This window comes from Hemitrygon akajei, chromosome 15 (assembly GCF_048418815.1).
Source record: "Hemitrygon akajei chromosome 15, sHemAka1.3, whole genome shotgun sequence".
NCBI lineage: Eukaryota > Metazoa > Chordata > Chondrichthyes > Myliobatiformes > Dasyatidae > Hemitrygon > Hemitrygon akajei.
The window spans coordinates 4565391-4590871 of NC_133138.1; the positions used below are offsets into that span (position 1 = coordinate 4565391).

The window sequence follows — 25481 nt, forward strand, 5'->3', positions numbered from 1 at the left end:
TTTATAGATGACAGCTAACTGATCAGATAGTCCTTTTTCAACTAATACATTACCAAGAGAATTTTCTAGAATCTGCAAAGGACTTTAACCGTTAGGGAACACCCGAAATAATTCAGCAATACTAAATTATATTTGGAATATATGGGGCATATTGCTGCATATGCAGGGTAATTTTACTGACATTTGCTTTTTGTTTTCTGTGGAAAATCAGTGGCCTTAATGAGGACTGTCAATGTTCTTTATTGCATGACTTGTAGGTGAATCACAAGGGAATGTTTAGCATCCTGCATTGGACCAGCTGTGTACATTTGCTCTCTGTTCAGCTCTTTAACAAGTTAAAGAGGGTGAAAGACTTTAGTGAGGTGGGGAGGAGAAGTGAGACTGCAGAATCTGGAGTAATAAAAAGTCTGCTGGAGTGATTCAGTGGGTCAAGCTCCAAATGGTATGAGAGGGTTTGATATAAAAGTTTTTTTAATTTGGAAAAAAAAAAGTTTTGATAGGAATGATCCATTTCACTGAGTAAACTTTGATTACCAGAAGTGAGTTTTAAAGTGATTCCTGAAGGTGCTAGCATTGGCTGGTAGTGTAAATTGTTATTGATAACATATCTATTTTGTGGATTATACCTTCATATTCAGAAGTCCACAAATTCCATCCATTAGCAGCAAAATAAGCTTGTTTCACCTTGTATTTTAAAATATTAATGCAATTCTTTGAAAAAATAATGAAATATTAAAACTTAAGAGGGAATGCCGGTACACAAAATTTAATCTATTTTAAGATGGTGAGTTTAAGCTCACTGCTGGGAAGTGGGTGCCAAGGTAGTGTAGCCACCCTCTGAAGAAATTCCTCCTCATCTCTGTTCTAAATGGACACCCCTCTATTTTGAGGCTGTGCCTTCTCGTCCTTGACTTGTCCACTGTAGGAAACATCCTTTGCACATCCACGCTATCCAGTCCTTTCAGTATTCGATAGGTTTCATTGAGGTTCCCCTCATTCTTACTAAACTCTGGCGAGTACTGGCCCAGAGCCTGTACCCTTTAGTGAGGATATGCATTTTTTAATCCTTTCATCTAACTGAACAATTTAGAACTGTTTGATCCCCGACATTTTTGACTAAAGCCTGATTATTTCTTAATGATGTCTGATTAGATCTTGACCAGATTTGCATCAATAAAGTGCAATAGAAGTTATTCGTCAGATACTAAATTAGATTTCTTTTTTCCTCTTGCAGTGCTCAACCCTGACAACTCGTTTCAGGTCCTGATTGACCAAACTGTTGTTAACAGTGGCAGCCTACTAGAAGACATGACTCCACCTATTAATCCGCCAAAAGAGATTGAAGATCCTAATGATCAGAAGCCTGAAGACTGGGATGAGAGACCAAAAATTTCTGACCCTGATGCAGTCAAACCTGATGATTGGTGAGTCATCTAGGCCCAATTTAATAACTCTCTTTCTCCCAGTGAGAATTAGGGAGACGTAATATTTTTGGTTCCCACTGCAAACTTGCTGCTTTCGCCTTTCTGTCAAGCACATTCACTCTGTACGCCAGATAAGATGGGATTTCCCAGTGGCCACCTATTTCAATTTGTCTTCCCATTCCCTGTTATGACATGTCGGTCCATGGCTTCCTTTATGGCCATGATGAGGCCGCTCTCAGGTTGGAAGAGCAACATCTCGTATTCCATCTGGGTAGCCTCCAACCTGATGACATGAACATCGATTTCTCTTAGCTTCCAGTAATTTCTTTCCTATTCCCTCTCTTTTTCCATTCCTCATTTTGATTCTCCTCTCACCCTTTCTCACTTGCTCATCATCTCCCACTGCTGTCCCTCCTCCTTCCATTTCTTCCATAGTCCAATGTCCTCTCAGCAGACTCCCCGAGTCTTTTAGCTCTTCCACCCTTCACCTTTCAGCAGCACACTCACCCCCTTTCCTCCACCCACATACCTCACCCCCTCACCTGTCAGCTAGTACTCCTTCCCCTCTCCCTACCACCTTATTCTGCTCTTTTCATTTCACTCCTGATGAAGGGACATGGCCCGAAATGTCAACCTCGTCATAGATGCTGCCTGAATTACTTTCTTCCAGTGTTTTGAAGGATTCGCCATATGTTTTGACTGCAACTTTTGTCACTTTAAGTGATGTTGCTATTTTCACACCACCACCATCTTGAAAGCACTGCCACTATCACTGAAGCAGTTGTTTTTGCTGCCTGCTGAATTCTCATCTCCTCTAGTCTTGATCGACTCTCATCCACCTTCTATAAACTTCAGTTTGTCTGTTGGCTGATTCCCTACTTAAGTTCTGTTCAAATTAAAGAAAAAATTAAAGATTAGCTTTATTTGTCAAAATGTATGGTGAAATGCATTGTTTGCATCATGACCAACACAATCCAAGGATGTGCTGGGGGCAGCCTGCAAGTGCTGCCTTGCTTCTGGTGCCAATGTAGCATGCCCATGGCTCACTAACTAAATCTGGATGCCTTTGGAATGTGTGGGGAAACTGGAGCACTTGGAGGAAACCCATGTAGTCACAGGGAGAAACTCCTTACATCCCCCTTCTGCGGTGGGAATTGAACCCTGATCACAATTGCAAGTCCATTGGTACTATGCAGCCCTAACCTGACCTTCACTTACTCTGACCTCTGTTGGCTCCCTTTTCCTATCCCAATAACTTCCTCCACCTCTGGAACTGTGCAGTTCTCGGGAGTCGCATACATCTTTGAATTGGGTAGCTCTGTCACTGTTAAGACAGTTGACCCATCGAGTTTTCTCTGCCATTCCATCATGGTTGATTTATTATCCCACTCAACCCCATTTTTCTGCCTGCTCATAATCTTTGATGTCCTGATTAATTAAGAACTTGTCAACCTCTGATATACCCAATGATTTGGCCTCCACAGCCATCCGTAGCATTGAATTCTACAGATTTATCACCCTCTGGCTAAAGAAATTCCTCCATCTCTTTTCTAAATGGATGTTCCTCTATTTGGAGGCTGTGCTCTGGTCCTAGACTCACTCACCATAGGAAACATCCTCTCCACACCCATCCTATCTCTGCTTTTCACTATTCAATAAATCTCAGTGAAATCCCACCTCATTCTTATAAACTCCAGTAAGCACAGGCCTAGAGCCATCAAATGCCTGATGTGGAGTTATTCCATAGAATCCCTTGTTCAAACTCTTAATTTGAAAGGCCTTAATCCAGAGTAACAATTATTTAATTTCCCTTTACACTTGTATACTGAGAATGAAAATCTTGATCTGACCTTATTTATTCTTGTCACCTATTCCCATTACATTGAATATCTGGTTTTCTTCATTATCATTGTTGCAGAGAATTTATCAGGTTGATGCTCAGACTATGGGATGCCAGGACAAATGTTCCTCTTGGGTGTTTAGAGGTGAAATGCTCCTTCCTGTGACTGGAAAGTCAAAATAGTATGACTTTTAAATTTTTTGATAAGTGGCATCACGTGTTGGTTCATTGGGACTTCCTGCACACTGTTGGATTCCTGACCTTGTTGCTGTTTCAGGGATGAAGATGCTCCTGCTAAGATTCCTGATGAGAGTGCTGTGAAGCCAGAAGGCTGGCTTGATGATGAGTCTGAGTACATTGCTGATCCTGATGCTGAAAAACCAGAGGACTGGTAGGTTTTAATTTTGTTCCTGCTCTTGCAAATAGTGTGTCTCAGCTGTGGTATGGAGTGGGGTTTGGCATAGTAAGGAAAGCAAATACAATGTTAGCGTTCATTTCGAGAGATTGAGAATATAAAAGCAAGAGTGTATTGCTGAGGCTTTAGAAGGCATTGGACAAGCTGCATTTGGAGTATTGTGTGCAATTTTGGGGCCCTTCTCTGAGAAAAGATGTGCTGGCATTGGAGAGTGTTCAGAGGAGGGTCATGAGAATAATTCCGGGAGTTAAAGAGTTAATGTAAGAGGAGTGTTTCGAGAGGGATCCTATAATGGGGGAGCCTGGGACCTTGCATAGCCTCAGAAAAGAAGAATGTTCTTTTACAACAGATGAGGAATATCTGTAGTCAGAGGGTGGTGAGTCTGGAATTCATTGTCACAGATGGCTGCAGAGGCCAAGTTGTTGGATATATTTAAAGCAGAGCTTGATAGGTTCTTGATTAGTTAATGGTGTCAAAGGTTATGGGGGTGGGGAGGCAGGGGAGTGAGGTTGAGGATTTTAAAAAAGCCATCATGGAATGGTGCAGCAGACTATGGGCTGAATGGCCTAATTCTGCTCCTATGTTTTGTGGCTTGCTGGGGGATCTGTATTGGTTTGTCCATTAACAGATGGAATATAATGGGGATATTTTGTATTTATTATAATCAGTCAGTCATTTAATTTGTGAGAATACTTTTTTTTAATGACAGGTATTTTTCAGTGTTTTGGTTGCTTTTTGAAGACATTGAGTTTGATGCTTTCCTTTCTGCCTCTGCCTGTAGGGATGAAGAAATGGATGGAGAATGGGAGGCTCCTCAAATAGCCAATCCAAAATGTGAATTGGCTCCTGGGTGTGGCACGTGGAAGTTGCCAATGATCGATAACCCAGATTACAAGGGAAAATGGAAGGCTCCAATGATTGATAACCCCAATTACCAGGTAACGCCAGGATGGGTGACAGCTTGAAATTTTGTTGTGAAGTCTTGATTGTGTTCCCACAGGTTCTTGATATCACCATGGACTCCACTTTCGGTTGAACCTCTTTTTTTTGGACATCAGTCCAGAACAGTTAAACCCACGTCCCCTGTTCAGTCTATTACTAAGTGTTCGAGAGGTCCTCTATTGGTCGGGTTGACCATGATTATTATGTCCTTGGTGTTACATGCAAGTTGGGACAAGCAGTTGCCTATGCAGCAGGCCCTCCCTCTCCATGCAGCGACAGAGACCCAAACAGTTTGGCACCACCGGCATCACAGGAGTTGCCTGTCAGCATTGAACTCAATGTAGGACTGCCTTGGGGACTTGTGCTCTAGATTTTTCCTCAGGTTTTACTCCCTAAGCCATCTCCATGAGCCCTGTATGGCAATGGAGGTTTGAGATCAGCATTTTCTCTCTGTATGAGCTGCCAGCCACAGCTGATGAGCCCCATCTGCCAGAAATCACCACGTGTATATATAAGCAAAAACCCACCACCCAGCCCTTCCTAGGGACTTGCTCATTAAGATTTCATTTGGAATGTTACAACTATTACTCTTGTCTTGTATTCCATACTTTAACCACTTAGTACTTTAAATTTTTCATGTCACTTTTATTTTGCCAATCAAATTACAGCTTAGAATATAGAGAATATAGCACGGAGCAGACTCTTTGGCCCACAATGTTGTGCCAATCTTTTAACCTCAAGGTCAATCCAACTTTTATCTTCTGCATAGCCCTCCATTTCTCTTATCATCCATGTGTTTATTGAAGAGTTTCTTCAATGTCCCTAATGTTTTCATGTCTCTAAACTTCATTCTTTGTCCTGTAGTTCCTGACCCTGCCAGTGGGAATTGTTTTTGTCTATTTATATACTTCATTTCAAGCATGATTGGTCTATGTTCTCTGCAATAAGATTGTTTTAATTTTACTCACATACTGATTTCTTGGTGACAAAAACTCTGTCGGCCTAAGTTTATATAACGTCTGTGCAGTAGAAAATTCCAGTGAGTTGCTCAGGGCTATTGTTTATTTGTCAGTGTTAGGTTTACTGAATTCCTCCATGGAGTCCTGGTTCAGCAGCAACTCAATGTATGGGCAGCACGGTAGCATTGTGGTTAGCGTACCGCTATTACAGTGCCAGAAACCATTGCTGTCTGTAAGGAGTTCATACGTTCTCCCTGTCACTGTGTCGGTTTCTTACAGGTACTCAGGTTGCCTCCCACAGTCCAGAGATTTATGGTTTAGTGGGGTAATCGGTCACATGGGTGCAATTGGGAAGCGCAGGCTTGTCAGGCCAGAAGGGCCTGTTACTGAGCTTTACCTACAAATAAAATATAAATACAAAATTAATTCTCATATTTTCGATTTCCTCCATGGTCCCTACTTTATCTTCATTTGCCAAACTTAAGGTGGCTAGAGGATGTAAACATCAAGAAAAGATCCTTTTTAAACAGTGGTGCTGATGGTAGAGTTCATGCCTCATCTTCAACAACCTTAGTTTAACCTATGTTCCTGTCTGTGCGTACACTGCATATTTTCTCTGTTACTATGTGGGGTTTTTTAGTAAGCTGCTGTAAGTTACACCCAGGGTGAGGGCAGATAGTGGGATTGTGGGGGTAGGCCTAGATGGGAGTGTGGGGGTCAACAAAAAAGGAAAAATAGGTACACACTGTCTGCTGCATTGTAAAATTCTAAGTCACATTAGATTGTTTCAAAGAAGTAAAAATGAGTTACCCAAGTCATTTGAACTAGTCTTGAATTGTACAGGTCATCTTGAGATCACACACTCATCTTGATATCCATCCTTCCCAGCCTCTGGACCAAAGGGTCTTCCACTGCTCTTCTGAAAAGTGAAGACTGAGGGTGACCTGATAATATTTGACAAATTAATCAAGCAAGTTTAACTTTTATGAATAACAATACCCAGGTGAATGGTCTTAACCTATAGTATCAACTGTCTATATCCCCGCACAGATGCTGCTTGACCCATTGAGTTCCTCCAACATTTTGTTGCTCTACATTTCCAACATCTGCGGTCTCTGTGTACCCTAGCTAGAGATGGTGTAAGTGTGCAATGTGTAGAGTGAATGTCTCAATGACTTAATAGGATAAATCATCACCCGAGGGAGAGGGTAAGCTGATGGGATCAGACGAAGGTAGGGAGGAGTCATCCTGGCTGGTTAGAAACTGACATGTTTCCGTCTTTCGCAATGTGAAAAATACCATAAATGCTTCAGTTTATCAGATCGATATATTCAACAGGAAAAGCATGAGAATGGGATTAATGGAGTTTTCACTGAAACAATCTTAATGTAACTTGAGAATTTTGCAATGCAGTAGAGAGCCAAAGTAGTATAAAGAAAGTGAGTTACACAAGCTTAGGTATTACAATTAGTTCTGAATTCAACAGTTGATAAGATTTTGCATTCATTTTGATCTCCATCCTCCTCCATCACAAATTTTCTTCCCTTGCTGTTGGTGGTCCTGGCAACAGTCTGAAACTAAATTATACACTGTCTTGATATCACATTGATTTGTGGATGTTTGTCGAGTTGTAAAAGTCACGTTACTACCACCTCTATAAAATTACCTTCCCCATCTTATTTGCTACCTGTACACTCCTGGCTCGTCTTGTTCCTCTATTGTAAATTTTATCTTCCATTTTTTTTGTATATTAATGAGCTATTTCACTGTTCCAAGGCACCAAGCTCCATAATTCCTTTTTCCTTTGTTTCTTGCTCCTTTTCCACATCTTCATCAGGCTTTCTGTCACTGGCTCCAAAATCTCGGACACTAAAGACTGCAGATTTTGGAATCTGAATTTAGGAAAAAAAATCTTGAGGAACTCAGCCGATCAGGTAGCATTGTGGAGGGAAATGGACAATTATTTTGGTCATGGTGGTTAGTGTAATGCTAATACAGTACTAGTGACCCAGGTTGAATTCCACCAAAGGAGTTTGTATGTTCTCCCTTTGACCACGTGGGTTTCCTCCAGGTCTCCGGTGTCCTCCCACATTTCAAAGATATACAGGTTAGTAGGATAATTGGTCACATGGATGTAATTGGGAAGTGTAGGCTCATTGGGACAGGCCTGTTACTGTGTTGTATCTCCAAATTAAATAAAAAATTTTGTACAAGTATCTCCTTGTGTTACGGTAATATTTTTATTAACATTTCAATGATTTTTTTTGCTAATTGAAGGTCTTGTATTAATAGACATGTAATTTCATAAGGATTTGATTTTCTGATTCAGGGTATCTGGAAACCAAAGAAGATTCCCAATCCCAACTACTTTGAGGATCTGCATCCATTCAAGATGACCTCCTTCAACGCTATTGGTTTAGAGCTCTGGTCAATGACGTCTGATATCTTCTTTGACAATTTTATAATCTGCTCTGATAGGGCAGTGGTTGACCAATGGGCTTATGATGGTTGGGGTCTGAAGAAAACAGCAGAGGGTACTGCTGAGGTAAGAATATAAATTGGAACTGAATGTCATTGAGCAGTACAGCACAAAAACAGGCTCTTGGGCACATCTCCGTGCTGAACTACTAATATGCTAGTTTCATTGACCTGCACCCACACCATAGCCCTCCTATCCAACATGTGACCTCTAGTTCTCATCTCACCCAACCTCAGTTGAAAAAGCCTGCTTACATTTACCCTATCTATACTCATATTTTTGGATGCCTCTATCAACTTCCCCTCATTCTATGCTCCAGGGAATAAAGTCCTACTTATTCAACCTCAACCTATAATTCGGGTCATGTCCTAGCAACATCCTTGTAAATAGATTCGTTTTAGAAGTGATGGATCCTGGTTGGCTTGAAGAGTGAGGAGGACTTACTTGGGGTACAAGTTCATTCAAGTACTAGATAGACTGGATGTGGAGAGGATGTTTCCTATCGTGGGGAAGACTAGGACCAGAGGACACAACCCTGAGTAGAGCAGGTGTTCCCAGCCTGGTGTCCATGGACCCTTTGGTTAATGGTAAGGGTCCATGGCATAAAAAAGTTGGGAACCCGTGCAATAGAGAAACATCTCCTTAGAACAGAGATGAGGAAGAATTTCTTTATCCAGATGGTGGTGAATCTGTGGAATTCATTGGGTATATTTAATACTACAATTTATAGGTTCTTGATTAGTCAGAGAATCAAAGGTTACTGGGCTAAGGCAGGACAATGCTGTTGAGAAGGATAATAAATCAGCCTTGATGGAATGATGGTGCAGACTCAATGGGCTGAATAGTCTAATTCTTCTCTTGTCTTTTGGTTTGATGAAGAAGTTTGGTGTGGCAGAGGAAAGGTATATAGTTAATTTTTTATGCATCCTAAGCTTTAAGTTGTCTTGGAGGTACTAAAAGGTGTATAGATGATTTTCAAAAAATTTGATCATAACTAATAATATATTTAAGGAAAGTGAAATTTGAGGTAGATTATTGCATTAATTGAATTCTTCTAAAAGATAATTATACAGTTTATAATGCAGGCATGTGGTGTTTGTGGTTTGACATCCTGTTTATGACCAGCTTGAGGTTTTCATCTCTGTGCCTTTGTTTCAATTAGAACTAGGGCAGTTTAATCAAGTCTAATCAAATCGAATAGCAGAGCAAAAAAAAATTGAGACTTGTGTATTTTCATATTCTAGTTTCTAACATCTCAGAATTAAAGCTTCCAACTTGTAACTATTACAACACTCATCTATTTCTCCCTCTACATCCCTGTGATTATAGCTTAGTGCACTGTTTCCTATTGGTACGTTTTCAGCTAGCTGTTTAAACCATGTAGATCCGGCTTCTTCTCTCTCCTAAATTTATACTCTAAATCAGCCATGAACAACCATGCAACATTCCTGTTATTGAAGAAAATATCATCCAGTTTTGGTTTGATCTCCGCCAAACTGAGCAGTGAATAGAGTGCACTAATTAAATGCTGGTTGTCCTTCATATCTGACGACGACAGGAGAGCTGTGCAGGAGTGTTTATAAATGGGAAAAACTGTTCCACTCTTGACCATGTAAATCCAGGTCTAGTGAGACAAGTGGTTGCTGGGGCCTTCCTTGGTTTCAGAGAATACCCATGACTCCTGTGCCCTTTGCTCTCTACGAAGCATTGCAAGGCCGCCTTCCTGGCCATTGGGTTTCACTGTAGATCCCATCCGCCGGATCAGCTGGAGCTAGGATAGACATGTCTTTATCTCCATGGGGTGTGAGGCCCACAGGCTACCCTCACCTAGTTTAGCCCGCCTGTCCAAGTGGTGTACTGAGGTGTGGCTGCTGTCGCATGCATACAACTATTTGGAGGCACGTGAGGTCTGAGTGTCCGGTGGGGACCAAGGTGAGTGAACTGTCCCAGAATGGACACGTCAAACCCCTTCACCAGAAGTGCTGGACACACCATACACCTTAATTAAATGAAGTACAACATAATCACTGTGTCATTCGGAAAGAGTGATTGGAGCCCAGGGTGGTGGCATGGTGGAGGTTTTACAGGCCCCATCAATTAAGTGAAGCAGATTTCAGATTTATTTATCACCTGTACATCAAAACGTAAGGTGGAACAACCAAGGATATGTCTAGGGTGTAAACAACTAAGCATGCCCAACTAAGCGGAACAATACAACACAAGCAGCAGCAACAACAACAGAACAAGGTCCTTTCCCACTTTCCCAGCCCCTTACACGCACAGGCCTCCAACAGCATACCCTTCTCTGTGGCTCCAGTCTCACTGAATTTAGGTCTCCAATATCTGGCCCAGTTATGCTGACTGGAACTTCAGGCCCCTACCTCCAGATTCACCGACTTGGGTCAATGAGAGGAAGGTGTATAATAAATGCATGTTATTGGAGTAGGTGGAGGATGTTCTGTTGAATGTGAGAGTTAATTGTAAGGGAAGTTATGGTTCTTGAAGGAAAGAGGGGAGAGCATGTTAAGGAGAGAGGCTTAAAGGCTATGTGGGTAGAGGGGAGTCCTAGGCTTTAAATTGTCTTGGAGGTACTAAAGTTCAAAGTAAATTTATTATCAAAGTACAGACATGTCACCATATACAATCCTGAGATTAATTTTCTTGCAGGCATTTGCAGTAAATATGAAGAAATACAATAGAATCAATGGAAAGCTACACAAAGGTTGCCAATTAATGTGAAAAGGCAAATGTAAATTTTTTTAAAAACATAATAAATAATACTGAGAACATGAGTTGTGGAGAGTGTGAAAGTGAGTCTGTAGGTTGTGGGAACAGTCCAGTGATGGGGTGAGTAAAGTTATCCCCTCTGGGTACATGCGTTTACTACATACAGTTCTGGTATCCTGACTTGAGGAAGGATATACTGGCTTTGGAGGTAGTGCAGAGGAGGTTCACCGGGTTGATTCCAGAGATGAGGGGGTTAGACTATGAGGAGAGATTGAGATGCCTGGGACTGTACTTGCTGGAATTTAGAAGAATGAGAGAGATCTTATAGAAACATATAAAATTATGAAAGGGATAGATAAAGCAGTAAAGTTGTTTCCACTGGTAGGTGAAACTAGAACTAAGGGATGTAGCATCAAAATTTGAGGGAGTAGATTTAGGATATATATGAGGAGAAACTACTTTTCCCAGAGAGTGGTGAACTTGTGGAATTCTCTGCCCAATGAGGCTGTGGAAGCTACCTCAGTAAACATCTCTAAGACGAGGTTGGATAGAATATTGCATAGTGGGGGAAATTGAGGGTTATGGGAAAAAGACAGGTAGGTGGAGATGAGTCCATGGCCAGATCGGCCATGATCTTATTGAGTGGCAGAACAGGTTTGACAGGCCAAATGGCCTACTCCTGCTCCTGTTTCTTATGCTCTTATGAGGGATAATTACTATTCTTGAACCTGGTTGTGTGGGTCCTGGGGTTCCTATATCTGCTTCCTGAACACAGCAGTGAGAAGAGAACATGGCCTGGTTGGCGGGGGATCCCTAATTATGGATGCTGCTTTCCTGTAGCAACACTCGTTGTAGATGTGCTCAATAGTGGGGTGGACTTTACCCGTTATGGACTACTTTATGTAGGCTTTATGGAAGAAAGATAGCATTATCAGAACTTGGTGCAACGCTAGTTGGCAAACTGGGACAGTGCATCGTGTACGGTCTAAGAACTGTAGAGAGGAAAGCTCTGGGAGTCATGAGCACCAACCGTGTTTCCTAATAACATTTTCATCATTGATTATCTGCCCCAATTTCAAGTGCTGGATCCCAATCAAAGTTTGGTTTGAGAGGCAGATGTTGGGTTGCGTCTTCGGGAGAAGTAACTGAAAATAAGAAGCTATTGATTGTGGAATGATTTGAAATCATCATAGGACCAAGGCATAGGAACAGTATTAGTCCATTCGGTCAATCGAGTTTGTTTCACCGTTAAATCATGACTGATTTATTCTCCCCCTTAACATCACATTTAATTTTTTATTTAAAACCCAGTTTAGGTGAGTGGTGATACCCAGCAAGACGTACTGGGTGAACCTGCAGTAAAGGTAGCATTTAGACAGAAGCTGAGTGACTTTGAACTGTGTGTATTGGGAGCTTCCATTTACACAGGACTGGCAGGCTTCACAAATCCCTACCCTTCTGGTCAGTCAATTGTTGGGGAAAGATCCCACCGTTTATCACAGTGCATCAAAGGTGTTTAATTGGATGGTTTGTTTTTGATCTCTTCCAGTTGCATATTAAAAATCAAACTTGCAATGTCTCTAGTTCAATAAATGAACTAAGTGGTTTTTCATCTCAACAGATAGTAGATCATGTTTTTAAAAGCTAATAGAAATATAAAGTGTTTACAACTAATTTTAATTATATCAAAGTATGTTTAAAAAGTGTAATCGTTTTAATTCCTGTAGGGTTACACAAATAACATGTAGGAAGGCAATGATTAACTGGTATAAATGTGCATCCAGACATCTGATGGACTTATCTTTGTTTCATTTCCAGTCAGGAGTAGTTGGACAGCTGATGTCAGCAGCTGAAGAGCGCCCGTGGCTTTGGATTATATACATCCTGATCATTGCCTTACCCGTGTTCCTGGTTATTGTATTCTGCTGCACTGGAAAGGTAGGAACTGCTTCCTTCCACAAAGGGGAGGTGGGGGAGGCACTCAGGAACTTTGTTAATCTGATTTGTGGAAAGCTGTTACCACTCTTGTACTGAGGCTAAAACAATTGGCCAAAAAGGTGCATCTACTGTCAGGCAGACAGTAATGGTTGACCTCTTCTGAAGGTATCAGTGAACTAGTGATCTAAATGTTTTGTCATCTCCACAAGTACATGTATGCACAGGTTCAATGAAAATTTTGCAGCTGCATCACAAGTAGCATTCATAAGTGAAAAACAAATTATAAACTCAAGATTCTACGGATGCTGGAAATCCAGAAGAACTTACGCACAAAATGCTGGAGGAACTCAGCAGGTCAGGCACTATCTGTGGAGGGGAATAAACAGTCCACATTTGGAGCCAAGGTCTCTACCAAGAAATATTATACTCATTTTGCAACGAAAACACAATTACAACAAAATAAAAGTCCATTTTAATGCATGGTTTTTACTGAGGTTGTGTTTAGAGTTTTACCAATGGTTTCAAGAACTGAATAGTTGAAGGGAGTAGCTGTTCTTGAACCTGGTGGTGGGGAACTACAGGCTTCTAACTCCTGCCTAATGGTATATATGAGAAAATGTCATGACCCAGATGATGGGGATCTTTAGATGTTGCTTTCATAGGTAGTACCAGTGGTGGGGAGAGTTGTCCTTCATGGTACTGGTCTACTGATTCTTGAGTGTTTATCTCTTAAATCATCTCCTTCCCTTGAAGAATTAGAATTGGGTCTATCACTGACATGTCGTGGAATTTGTTGTTTTATAGCAGTAGGACAGTGCAATACGTAAAAATATTGTACATTACAATAAGCAGCGTAGATAAAAATATAAATAAGTAGTGCAAAAAAGAGCAAAATAATGAAATAGTGATCATGGACTTTTCTGAAATCTGATGGCAGAGGGGAAGAAGCTGAGTGTGTGTTTTCAGGGACCTGTACCACCTCCGTGATGGTAGTAATTAGAAGAGGGCATGTCCGAACTGGTGGGGTCCTTCTTGATCTTGCAGGCATGTGAAGATCTGGTAGAAAATTAGTTTTGAGATGGAGGATCACCTGTAAGGTTGATGTCTTTGGATTTTCAGATGGCTATTCTGTCTATTTAGTCAAACCACATTTGGCTATTGATGCCCATCAGATCATGTAAAGCTTTAATCTTTTTGACATTGTGGTTCTTCTCAGTTCCTCAATCTGCTTTAGTCTTGGGCACTGCACCCCAGTTACCCCAGATAGTGGGAAACACTGCACCCCAGATAGTGGGAAACACTGCACCCCAGATAGTGGGAAACACTGCACCCCGGTTACCCCAGATAATGGCAGACACTGCACCCCGGTTACCCTAGGACTTGCCTCCTGGTTTTGTAGCTGGTTGTGGTTCAGACTTTTTACCGCTGTGCTTGGTGCAATGTTAACTGAATTGTGTTAATTATGTTCTTGCAGAAAGATGCTGCTGCAGAGTACAAAAAGACTGATGCTCCACAACCTGATGTAAAGGATGAAGAGGGAGAGGAGAAAGAAGAGCAGAAGGAGGAAGAAGAGAAAAATGATACAGAAGAAGAAAAGATAAGTAAGAAATCCCAATTTACTTTTGGAAGTGGAACCAGTGCAGGGGATAAGTAGAGGCATTACAAATTGGATCTTGCTGTGTATGTTGTACATTTCTAGAGTCAGTAATACAGCACAGAAACAGACCCTTCAGTCCAACCCATCCAAGTTGGCCCCACCTTTCCTATGCATGTAGCAGTCATAACATTTCTGTAGGATCCATGTGTTCAGTTCTGGTCATTTCATTATAGGAAGGATGTGGAAGCTGCAGAGAGGGCGATTTATTTTCCCTCGCAACCCCATTCTCCTGCCTTCTCCCCATAACCTTGTACGCCCAGATTAATCAAGGAACTATCTACTTCTGCTTTAAATATTTGATCATAAAACATAGGCCAATGTTTTATGGGCAATTTGGCAATGAATTCCACTGATTCAATAACCTCTGGCTAATGGCGTTCCTCCTCTTCTCACTTCTAAGGGCAGTGGAATGGGGATGGTGTAAATGGGTGGTTGATGGTTGGCAAGAATATGTTGGGCCTGTTTCTGTCCTGTCACTCTCTCTAACTCTTGCACCACAGTAATAGCAGTTTGCATGACACATTAAAGCTCGGGGTGTCAGAATTAAACATTAGCTCGCTCTAAGAACATTTGTATGTCCTTCCCCATGTGTGGGTTTCCACTGGGTGCTTCGGTTTCCTGTCATGGTCCAAAGGCGTACCGGTTGGTAGGTTAATTGGTCGTTGTAAATTTCCCTGTGATTAGGTTAGGGTTAAATTGTAGTTTGCTGGACAGTGCACCTCACTGGTTTGAAGGGCCTGTTCAATAGTTCCGTTTACTATCAGGGAAATGAATGCAATACACAGCCTGAAATTCTTGTTCTTCGCAGACCTCCACAAAAACAGAAGAGTGCCCCAAAGAATGAGCGACAGTTAAAATGTTAGAACCCCAGAGCCCCCCCACTCCATCCATGCACAAACAGTAGCAAAGCAACGACCCCCCCATGCTTACCAACTTCTGCAAAAAAGCAGCATTGCCCTCCACCCACTTAAGTATTGCAATAAAGACAATGATCTGCAATTTAACAAAAGCTAATCGTTCTTGTGACAATTCGACATGCCACAGACTCTCTCCCTAATACAGACAAAAAGTGTCCCCTTTCTCAGCGAGAGGAGAAGACATAATAAAACAACTCACTAATTTACAGTGTTGAAAAACCTGCCGCGATGCTTTTTTTGCCCTGAGTTCTCTGGAGAATTGACAACCTCTCACCACCAATGAGAGAGAGAGAGAGCGTGGCTTGCTAAGTATAAAGCCTCTGACACCATTCCCGATGTTCCGTTCTCTCCCGTGATGCTTCAGCCTGCAGTGCCGGCTTAGAATCAGCCCGTCCACAGGGCTGTGAAACCCCGGAAGCTGTTTCTCTAAATAAAATAATGAAGTGCTTAGTGGAGCAGAAGCTGGGAATTAAATGATTTTTTTAAAAAAAACTGGTACAATCAAGAAATGTAGGTGGAATATGTGAAGTTAAAAATTGACTTCAACTAGGTGTAAATAATGGAAGCATCTCTGTGTTTGGGTAATTGGTTACGATATCAACTTGACCAAATAAATGTTGATTCTAGGGATATGAAGTGTTTAATTTCCACATGGTATACAAGCTCCTTGTTTACTGCTGATGTGCAGTTATAAGTTTGCATTAATGAGTGTGCTTTGACATCATAGCTGAAGAGAAGCAGAATAATGATACCGAGGATGCTGTGGAAAATGCCAGCCAGGATGAGGATGAGGAGGAGCAGAAGGGGACAAGGGAGAAGCCAAGCGCAGAGCATGATGATGAAGTAAGTCACCTGAACTGTTGTGGAGATGTAGAGAAGAAACTTGATTTAGTTTGCAGTGGGAATATTTATATCTATAATTGGGATTTTTTTTAAATCCTGAAGAGTAAAACGATATTGTCTGATAGCCCTGATTCTTTTACAGTGATAGTTGACTTGATATTCGATTTGGTGAAGTTAGGAATTGAGTTGAGACCAGCCAGCCCCACTAACCTATCTACAAACTTGAGTTAATTTATCATCAAAGTACATATGTCACAATATACTGCCTTGATATTTATGTTCTTGCAGGCATTTACAGAAAAATAAAGATGAGGCCTCTGGTCAGAGTTGACCATGGATGTTGTGTCCTAGCTGTCTAGATATGCAAAGCCAAGGCAGTACAATATGTAGAGCAAGCTGTTGCCCCTGTAGCAAGCTCCCCCCTCCACACATCTGATAAACCTAAAGGAATGGCAAAGACCTATACAGTTTGACACCAGCAGCATCGCAGAAGTTGCCAGTCTCATCGTAGGACTACACTAGGGACCCTAGCTCTGGGTTTACTACTGAAGCCTTCCCATGAGTCGGTATAGCAGCAAGGCATTAGAGGTTTGAGATCAGAGTTTTCCTCCTTTTAGGTGAGCTGCTAACCACAGCTGATGATTCCCATTTGCCTGAAGCGACTGGTTTTGAGGTGCCAGTAACCTGCCTTTGTCTTTTCTCCTGTCAGTAGAAATGGTTCTGTTGGGCTTAGTAGCTAAGGCACGTGTAAAGGCCTGAAGCTGGACTTGGTTTTCAGAGGCTATTTGAGTGGCACGCCATTGGGAGCATTTAATAGGTAGTGGGAGCTTGTCCCTATTACGAGTCGCTGGCTATAACAACAAGGAAACAGAAAAGTAAAATACAAAAGAATTTAGGAAAACCAATGTGCAGAAGGGGACAAATTGTGCAAATAAATAATAATGAGAATGTGAGTTGTTGAGGGTTTGAAAGTGAGTCTGCAGGATGTGTACGTTGTAAGAAACATAGATCAAGTGGAGAGCCAGAGACATTTTGTTCAGGCAGAATTGGTTAATGCTAAAAGGTATAACTTTAAGGTGTTCAGAATTAGATTAATTATCACTGACACACGCCATGAAGTATGTTGTTTCGTGGCAATGGTACAGTGCAATACATAAAATATACAATGAATTATGTTAAGAAATAGAATTTAAAAAATTAATTATAGTGCAAAAGAGAAATAGGTAGATTTCATGGGGTTATTATCCATTCAGAATTGATTAGAGGAAAGTATCGGGATGTCAGAAGTATGTTTGTTTACAGAGTGCTGGGTGTGGGGAACACACTGCCAGGAGTGGTGATAGAGGCAGATATATTAAGGGGATTAGAGAGACTTTAAGATAGGCACATGGATGAAGAATGGAGGGTTTTGAAGGAGGGAAGGGTTAGATTTGTAGGGTTAAAAGGTCATCAGATCATCATAGACTGAAGGGCCTGCACTGCTTGATGTTCTTTATAACAGTGCAAGCTTTGATACATGTGGGAAGTCAATAGTCAAAAAAACTAAGGAATGAATAAAATGCCCATTCCCCCTTGGAGGTGAGTAACTAGGGGCCATAGTAGAGGAACTAAAGGGGATTGGAACAGGTTTTCACTTCAGTGAGTGTGTAGAACATGCTGCTTGACGAAATGGAAATTAATTGTATTTTTATCTGGGTGACCACTCCAAACCATAAACTGCAACGCTTTAGGTCAAGAAATGGGAGGTAGGTCCACCTGAAGATAAAAGTGAGGTTTATTGTCATCTGCACAAGTCAATGTGTGCACAGGTGCAATGAAAAACTTGCTTGCAGCAGCCTCACAGCTTCTCAGGATCAGATAAACGGAAGTCATAGGACAAAAACAAGTCTTGCCACAGGGTCTCGGCCTCAAATGTCAGCTGTACTCTTATCCATAGATGCTGTCTGGCCTGCTGAGTTCATCCAGCGTTTTAGTGTTGCTTGTATTTTCAGCATTTGTAGATTTTTCTCTTATTTGTAAATATAAATTGTGCAGGATACTTGCAAGAAAGAACACAATTAAAGCAAAAATACAACATTTCAGTGCTAAGTAGTCGCCATCATAATATGGGTGATCATGGTCTCATGAGCATTATTGTTCTTGGCAAATTTTTCTACATAAGTGGTTTGCCATTACAAGATGGGTGACCCCAGTCATTATCAATACTCTTCAGAGATTGTCTGCCTAGCATCAGTGGTTGCATAACCAGGACTTGTGATGTGCACCAGTTTATTCATATGACCATCCGCCATCTGCTCCCTTGGCTTCATATGACCCTGTTTGGGGGGCTAAGCAGGTGCTACACCTTGCCCAAGGATGACCTACAGGCTAGCAGAGGGAAGGAGTGCCTTCCACCTCCTTTGGAAGAGACTTATTTCCATCCTGCAACCCAAGACGGCAGATGCCATCTCGCTGACACTACATTCCTCCTTAGAACACGTGGGGAATAAAGACGCATATGTAAGGCTCCTTTTCATCGACTACAGCTCTGCCTTTAATACCATCATTCCAAATAAACTGATTCCTAAGCTCCAGAACCTGGGTCTTAGCACTCAGATCTGCAGCTGGATCTTCAACTTCCTCACAGACAGGACCCAGGCTGTTTTTTTAAAAAAAAGGGGACAAGCTCTCCTCTACAATCACCACAAGGCTGTGTACTCAGCCCCCTGCTGTACTCACTGTACACCCATGATTGTGTAGCCAAGTTTCCGTCGAATTCAATATATAAGTTTGCTGATGACACCGCAATTGTAGGCCGTATCTTGGGTAATGAGGAGTCTGAATACAGAGAGGAAATTAAGAACCTGGTGGCATAGTGCGAAGACAATAACTTATCCCTCAACGTCAGCAAGACGAAGGAATTGGTTGTTGACTTCAGAAGGAGTAGTGGACCGCATGACCCCATCTACATCGGTGGTGCGCAGGTGGAACAGGTCAAAAGCTTTAAGTTCCTCGGGGTGAATATCACAAATGACCTGACTTGGTTTAACCAAGCAGAGTCCACTGCCAAGAAGGCCCACCAGTACCTTTACTTCCTGAGAAAGCTGAAGAAATTTGGCCTGTCCCCTAAAACCCTCACTAATTTTTATCGGTGCACTGTAGGAAGCATTCTTCTAGGGTGCATCACAACCTGGTATGGAAGTTGTCCTGTCCAAGACCGGAAGAAGCTGCAGAAGATCATGAACATAGCCCAGCACATCACACAAACCAATCTTCCATCTTTGGACTCGCTTTACACCGCACGCTGTCGGACCAGTGCTGCCAGGATAATCGAGGACACGACCCACCCAGCCAACACACTTTTTGTCCCTCTTCCCTCCGGGAGAAGATTCAGGAGCTTGAAGATTTGTACGGCCAGATTTGGGAACAATTTCTTTCCAACTGTGATAAGACTACTGAACAGATTCTGACCCGGATCTCGGCCGTACCTTCCAAATATCCGGACCTGACTTGCACTACCGTACTTCCCTTTTCTATTTTCTAATTATGATTTATAATTTAAATTTTTATTTACTTTGATTTGTACTTCAGGGAGCGAGAAGCGCAGAATCAAATATCACTGTGATGATTGTATGCCTAGTATCAATTGTTTGGTGACAATAAAGTAGCCATGGTGTTGCTAAACCATAATGATTAGTGTTTTGGCCAATATGTTCAAAAACAGAATGGTAGTAGCTGTCCAATGAGAGCCTGTTTTTTTTTAAACCCCAGGCTACCTTCTGTGGTGCGAATTTCTATAATGAGTTACATTTTTGATGGAAATTGTGCCATCATTGCCCCTTTGTTCATCGGAGGCTTTTGTAATACTGTTTTCTGCTCATAGAGGACAATCGCAGTGTAGTGGTTAGTGCAATGCCGTAACATTTCAGGGCATCAGCGTTCAAAGTTCAATTCCAACATCATCTGTAAGCAATTTGTACATCCTCCTCATGGAATGCTTGGGTTTCCTCTGGGTATTCCAGTTTCCACCCATCGTTCAAAGACATAATAGTAAGTTAATTGGTCATTTCCTTGGGTTAAATCGGGAGCAGCTGAAAGGGCCAGAATAGCTTATTCCATGCTGTTTCTCTAAACTTAAAAAGAAATTTAAAAAAAAACTAAAAGTCAGTAGCTAAAACATTATGATGTTGGAGCTGATGACGAGGAACATCCTCAACTCCACAAAACTGCGTTCTGTTTCTCGTGTTCATAAGTTGAAGTGCAGGAATGATTGAATCGTTCAACAAACCATGTTGAGGGTAAGGAATTGCTTATTGGCCTGGGCAGTTTAGGGGCACCGAGTTGCATCCCATAAATAGATGTTACGGAATCTGGGTTTCTTTAATATTTGGATTGCTTTGCTATAAGTTCAAGTTAATTGTCATCTGACTACATATATACAGTCAAATGAAACATTTCTCCAGACCCACAAAACACATCACAGCACATAAAACAAAATATTACAAGGTAATAAAATATAATTAGAAGTGCATATAGTACACAGCATAGGTGTACAGTGAACAGTTCGTCGTCCCAGTGACAAGATCTCAGTGGTGACAGGGTATTCATTAGTCTCACAGCCTGAGGGAAGAAGCTGTTACCTAGTCTGGCAGTCCTAGTCCTGATGCTCCTGTACCTCCTTCCTGATGGTAGTGGGTCAAAGAAATTGTGCAATGGGTGGTAGGGATCCTCAACAATGCTTTGGGCCCTTCGTCTGCAACAGTCCTCAACAATTGAGGGGGAGACCCCACTGATCCTCTCGGCAGCTTTTACTATAGTGCTTGTCTTTTAAGACCAAACCATGAGGCCCAAAATGTGGCTTCCAAATGCATATTCACTCAGTGCCTCTGATTCTTATCTGCCTGAATTCTATGTTAATTCATGTTTTTTTTGTTACAGAAGATGGACAGTGCCAATGCAGAGCCACGGAATGACTGAGATGTTACTGTCATAATATCATTTGGGCATGACTTTGGATATCAAAGGCGAGACCATCATTTCTGGGATTTGAGAGCTGAACTTTTTACAGGATTACATGAAGAAAAAGTACGCGCAACAATAAAAACCATACTGACCAAACACTAGCTAGACCAGGTTATCGTATGTGTTCAGTGAGGGCTGAAATCTAAATTGAAATGTGCTTTATGTATGCACGAAGGTAGAAACAAATTCCTGCTTACTTACAGTCTAAAAACTATGTTTGTTAAGTTCCTGGTAATTGTCAATTAGATTTCAGGCTTGCTAAATTTTAGAAATGTTTATTCAGGTCTTTGCCCTACTGCAAAAAGCCAGCCCAGACGATCGAATGAGTGGTGTGTGTGGGCAATCTACTGGCACTCTATATCATGTTACTAGCTTTAACTGCAGGCAATGTTGTATTTGCATTGACCACTTTTGCAAAAAGTCCTAAAATGAAATCCTGTTAATTCCAACAGAAATGCTTCCTAGTTTTGTGTCCTGATAGTATCTGGAATAGGGAGGTTAATGTGGATTGAGTCCATTTCCATTACACATCCTAATCAGTCTTGAACTTGTTCCTGCATCATCCTTATCGGAGCAGTTAGCAGAAGCTTAATATGCCAGCTTTATTGACCTGTACCAGCCTTCCCATCAGCTCTCCGTCAAACCAACTCCCTCACTTCCTCATCATGAAAATGTGGGAGGAAGAATTTGCATCTCCCCAATCTGAAACCAGTACTGTTATCGTCCTGTTTTGATCTATTGTCACACCGCCCTTTTCCCTCCACGTCCACTTTGCCCTCTTTCCTTTCAGAGTTGAAAAGATTTTAGATCTTTAAATCTATCTGAGGTGGGAGGGAATGGGGGTTAGGTAGAAAGTTAAATAATCCCACAGAAAAGCATTGAACAGTATTAATTTTATAATACATGGCTAAGCATGCACAGATAAACACTGTCTTTTCATTGTGGAACTTGGTTTGTCTGTATCACACCATTATGATAAAAGTAATGACTACCTAGATGATTAGAAGATACTTAACATAAAAATAATGCAACACATGGTGCCAGTGTGGTGTAACATTTGTATTTTAAAATTCTTGGTGACAGTCCCACCTGAGCTACTGTACTTTTTCCTTTTCCTCTCAATATGTAATTCACTTTCAAAGCTTCTGTCACTTTTTTGTGCAGTATCTTGGAGGCATATTGATGAAATCCTTTAGTAGGGGGAGAAAGGGTATGTTGATGTAGATTAGACCAATATACCTCTCACCTGGGTGAAATTTTCAGGCACATCTAATGATAGCAAGCACATAGTAATACCAGTTTATATCAGGAAATATTCATTGTGTATTTACATATTTCTATTCCAGTTCCCAGTCCCTCTTGCTGAGTTATAAGAGCAGTGTGGTCTTTGCTCTCAAGCATTTCCTGCTGACCATGTTCTACTGCACTGAATTGTCTACATTTTTTTCTTTTTGCTGCTGCCATTTGAAGTTCATTGAAGGGATCTAACTCAATTAACTACAGTACTTGTAGCAAACCTGCCACCCTCTCCCCTCCCTGGCTGAGCTCCATAAATATTTAATTTGTCTGGTTTAATTTTGGGTAATTATGAACTGTAATCATTTGTAGAGTTCGTAGTGTTTTATTCTGACTGGGGATATGCTAAAGTTACTGTAATATTGGTAGTTTTGTGTTTGAGAAGAAATGGAAAATGTGGCCTTGACAGTCACAGTGAAAACAGAAAAGCTACTCCATTGTCCTGTAGGATGCCCAGAACATAAATGGAGGCTTTTTAATTAGATCATGTCATGACTCTACCTTTTGAATATGTACTTTGGTGTTTAAGGCATCTATTGAGCTTTCTGGCTATATATTTTTCACTCTGCTTTTATAAGCAGTTGAAAGTTCTAAATGAAGAAGCTCAGATAGTGCGAAGACTATCTGACTGTCACCATTAAAGTCTTATTACCGTTGTTGAATGCCAGTGTAATTTCCAATTAAAATACCCAAGGGAGGATTTCAAAACTCATAAACACCAAGGTTTTAATATACCAGCTAAAGGTTAAATGCCATCTTTCTCATGTTCACAAGCTACCTTACTGTACACAAGTATAATAAGACAGATCCTTCAACTTTCTTGTGAATGGTTTGTAACTGTGTGAAACTTTTGAACAGTGGATTGCAACAAGCAATATTTGGCAAGTCTGATCTCCATGATCTCCAGTTAAATATGCTTTTTGAGTTGGAAAAAGTTCACTTTTATTTCAATTCACTATTTTCTGTACAATGTTGTCAATTTATAATTTGAGGTCTAATGTTCACTTTTTAAAAAAAGAAAGATATTATATACTTTTGCCACCTAGCTTGAAGGATCTCCATTCTATTGGATGGATGACTTGAGTTGTGTAGACATACTAACCCCCTGATGGTTCAGCAGTAGCACACAATGATCTTCAGAGATGTTTTATAAGTTTTAAAAATGCTGATTATGTATAGAGATTGGTATTAGATAAAATTGACTCTGTTTGTATCCCAGATTAAGTTATGCTTGAGTACATTCCTTACAGGAATGCAAGTTCAAGATCATGTGATTTAAATGATTCCTGCAACTAAAATATTAATTAAAACACATGTTTGGCCTCCTTCATTATGCAGACATCCATACATTAATGTTTGGTTTTGACTTTTTTGTTTCTGTGCCTTAACTTTCTCCACCTAGCAGGGATCTGAGCCCATTGCCAGAAAAGCAGTGAGGGCAGGAACTGATAAATGGCCAATAAAGTGTAGATACCAGTGAGGTTCGTAATAAGTAATGTTCTGTGTGTGATGGATCTAAAGTTTAATTTTTTTTTTTAAGTTTTAGAGATATGGCAAACAACATTCCCTCTAGTTTTTTCTAGAACTGCGTGGGCCAACTATTACTCTGAGCAGGAAATTTTTATGTGGCCTGAAAACTGTGGCAACAAAAGCTATATGCGTGCGAGCATTTCATTTGTTGTGCGGCGGTGCACTGTGCAGCTTAGATGGACCAGTAATGGGATAGTAACAGCCTCTTCTACCCCAGCAAGTCCACCCATGTGACCAATTAACCTGCTAACCCATATGTCTAGAATGTGGGAGGAAACCAGGGCACCTAGCGGAAACCCACACAATCACAAGGCAAACAAACAGGCCACTGGTGCTGTAATAGCGTTACGCTAACTGCTACAGTACCATGCATGTCCTGAGAAAAGCTGGGGTGGATTTTTAGTCTCTAACCACATTCTGTCAAATACATATTAGAGAGTGGTGCTTGACAAACAATGCTGTAACACTGGCAGTTTTCAAAGCAGAAGGGTGTAGGGTAACCCTGGCGACTACATACCACAGTTTAACCTTGGCTGTGGGGAAAGTTTTAAAAAAACTTTATTTAAGAAAGAGCATGGATTTAAGAGCAACATGAGTATTTTTTTTGGTCAAATAAAGTGAGGAGGTAAACATCTGTTACGACTTGTCAGCAAGATGGACGCCATGGAATAAAAAAAAGGCTGTACCAGTTTGGACAGAAAATTAAGTTAACAAGTAGTAAAAGAAAAAATCACATGTTGAGAATCTAAGATTTAAAATGCATAAATATAGTGTGTCAGGCAGCATCTGTGGAGAGGCATATTTCACCTTGTTTTGATATAAATGTGACAATTCTAATTTTTTGCAATAAAGAGCTAGTGTACACGGGTTCATCGTCCACTCAGAAATCTAATGTGGAGGGGAAGTTGTTCCTAAAACATTGGGTGTATCTTCAGGTTCCTGTACTACCACTTCCTTGATGGTAATGATGAGGGTCCTTAATGTTGAAGCTGGGGAGAGTCTTGCCAATGATGGAGCTGAGTTTGCAACTTTCTGCAGTTTTTTTCCTCATCCTGTGCGGTGGTTTCTACCAGATGGTGAATCTTTTAGAATGCTCTCCATGGCACAGCTGTAGAAATTTCTCAGCCTTCGGTGATATACCAATTCTCAAGCTAATGAAATAAAGCTGTTTTCGTATGTACATTGTGTTTATTGCGATGAGCTTGAGTACAATGAGGTACAGGTACACAATGAAAAAACTAGCAGCAGCATTTTGGGCACGTAGGCACAGAACAATGTGGCATGTGAATGATTAAAAAATGGAGGGAAATATAGGAGGGAAGGATCAGATTGATTTTGGGGTAAGTTAAAAGGTCAGCACATCATAGGCCAAAGGACCTGCACTGTTACGTTTTAAATTATACCATAACTTTGAGGGTTGTGTCCATTTCTAGGCACTACAGCAAAGATGGGAGAGGTTTCCGAAGACCTTTACTCTGAAATACAGAATATAGAGTCTTCAGTGTGTGTAGAT

The 25481-nt window shown here is 41.1% G+C and overlaps 1 protein-coding gene across 1 annotated transcript in view; it reads left to right on the forward strand.

Moving 5' to 3' along the window:
- canx (calnexin) overlaps nucleotides 1-23752 on the forward strand; it is a 59555-nt gene extending 35803 nt beyond the window's left edge. The window contains exons 8-15 of the mRNA XM_073067081.1: nucleotides 1235-1424; nucleotides 3542-3655; nucleotides 4461-4617; nucleotides 7910-8125; nucleotides 12605-12724; nucleotides 14199-14325; nucleotides 16026-16141; nucleotides 21059-23752. Coding sequence (XP_072923182.1) covers nucleotides 1235-1424; nucleotides 3542-3655; nucleotides 4461-4617; nucleotides 7910-8125; nucleotides 12605-12724; nucleotides 14199-14325; nucleotides 16026-16141; nucleotides 21059-21097 — 1079 coding nt within the window. The 3' untranslated portion in view covers nucleotides 21098-23752. The remainder of the gene's footprint in view (nucleotides 1-1234; nucleotides 1425-3541; nucleotides 3656-4460; nucleotides 4618-7909; nucleotides 8126-12604; nucleotides 12725-14198; nucleotides 14326-16025; nucleotides 16142-21058) is intronic.
- Nucleotides 23753-25481: the final 1729 nt, after the last annotated feature.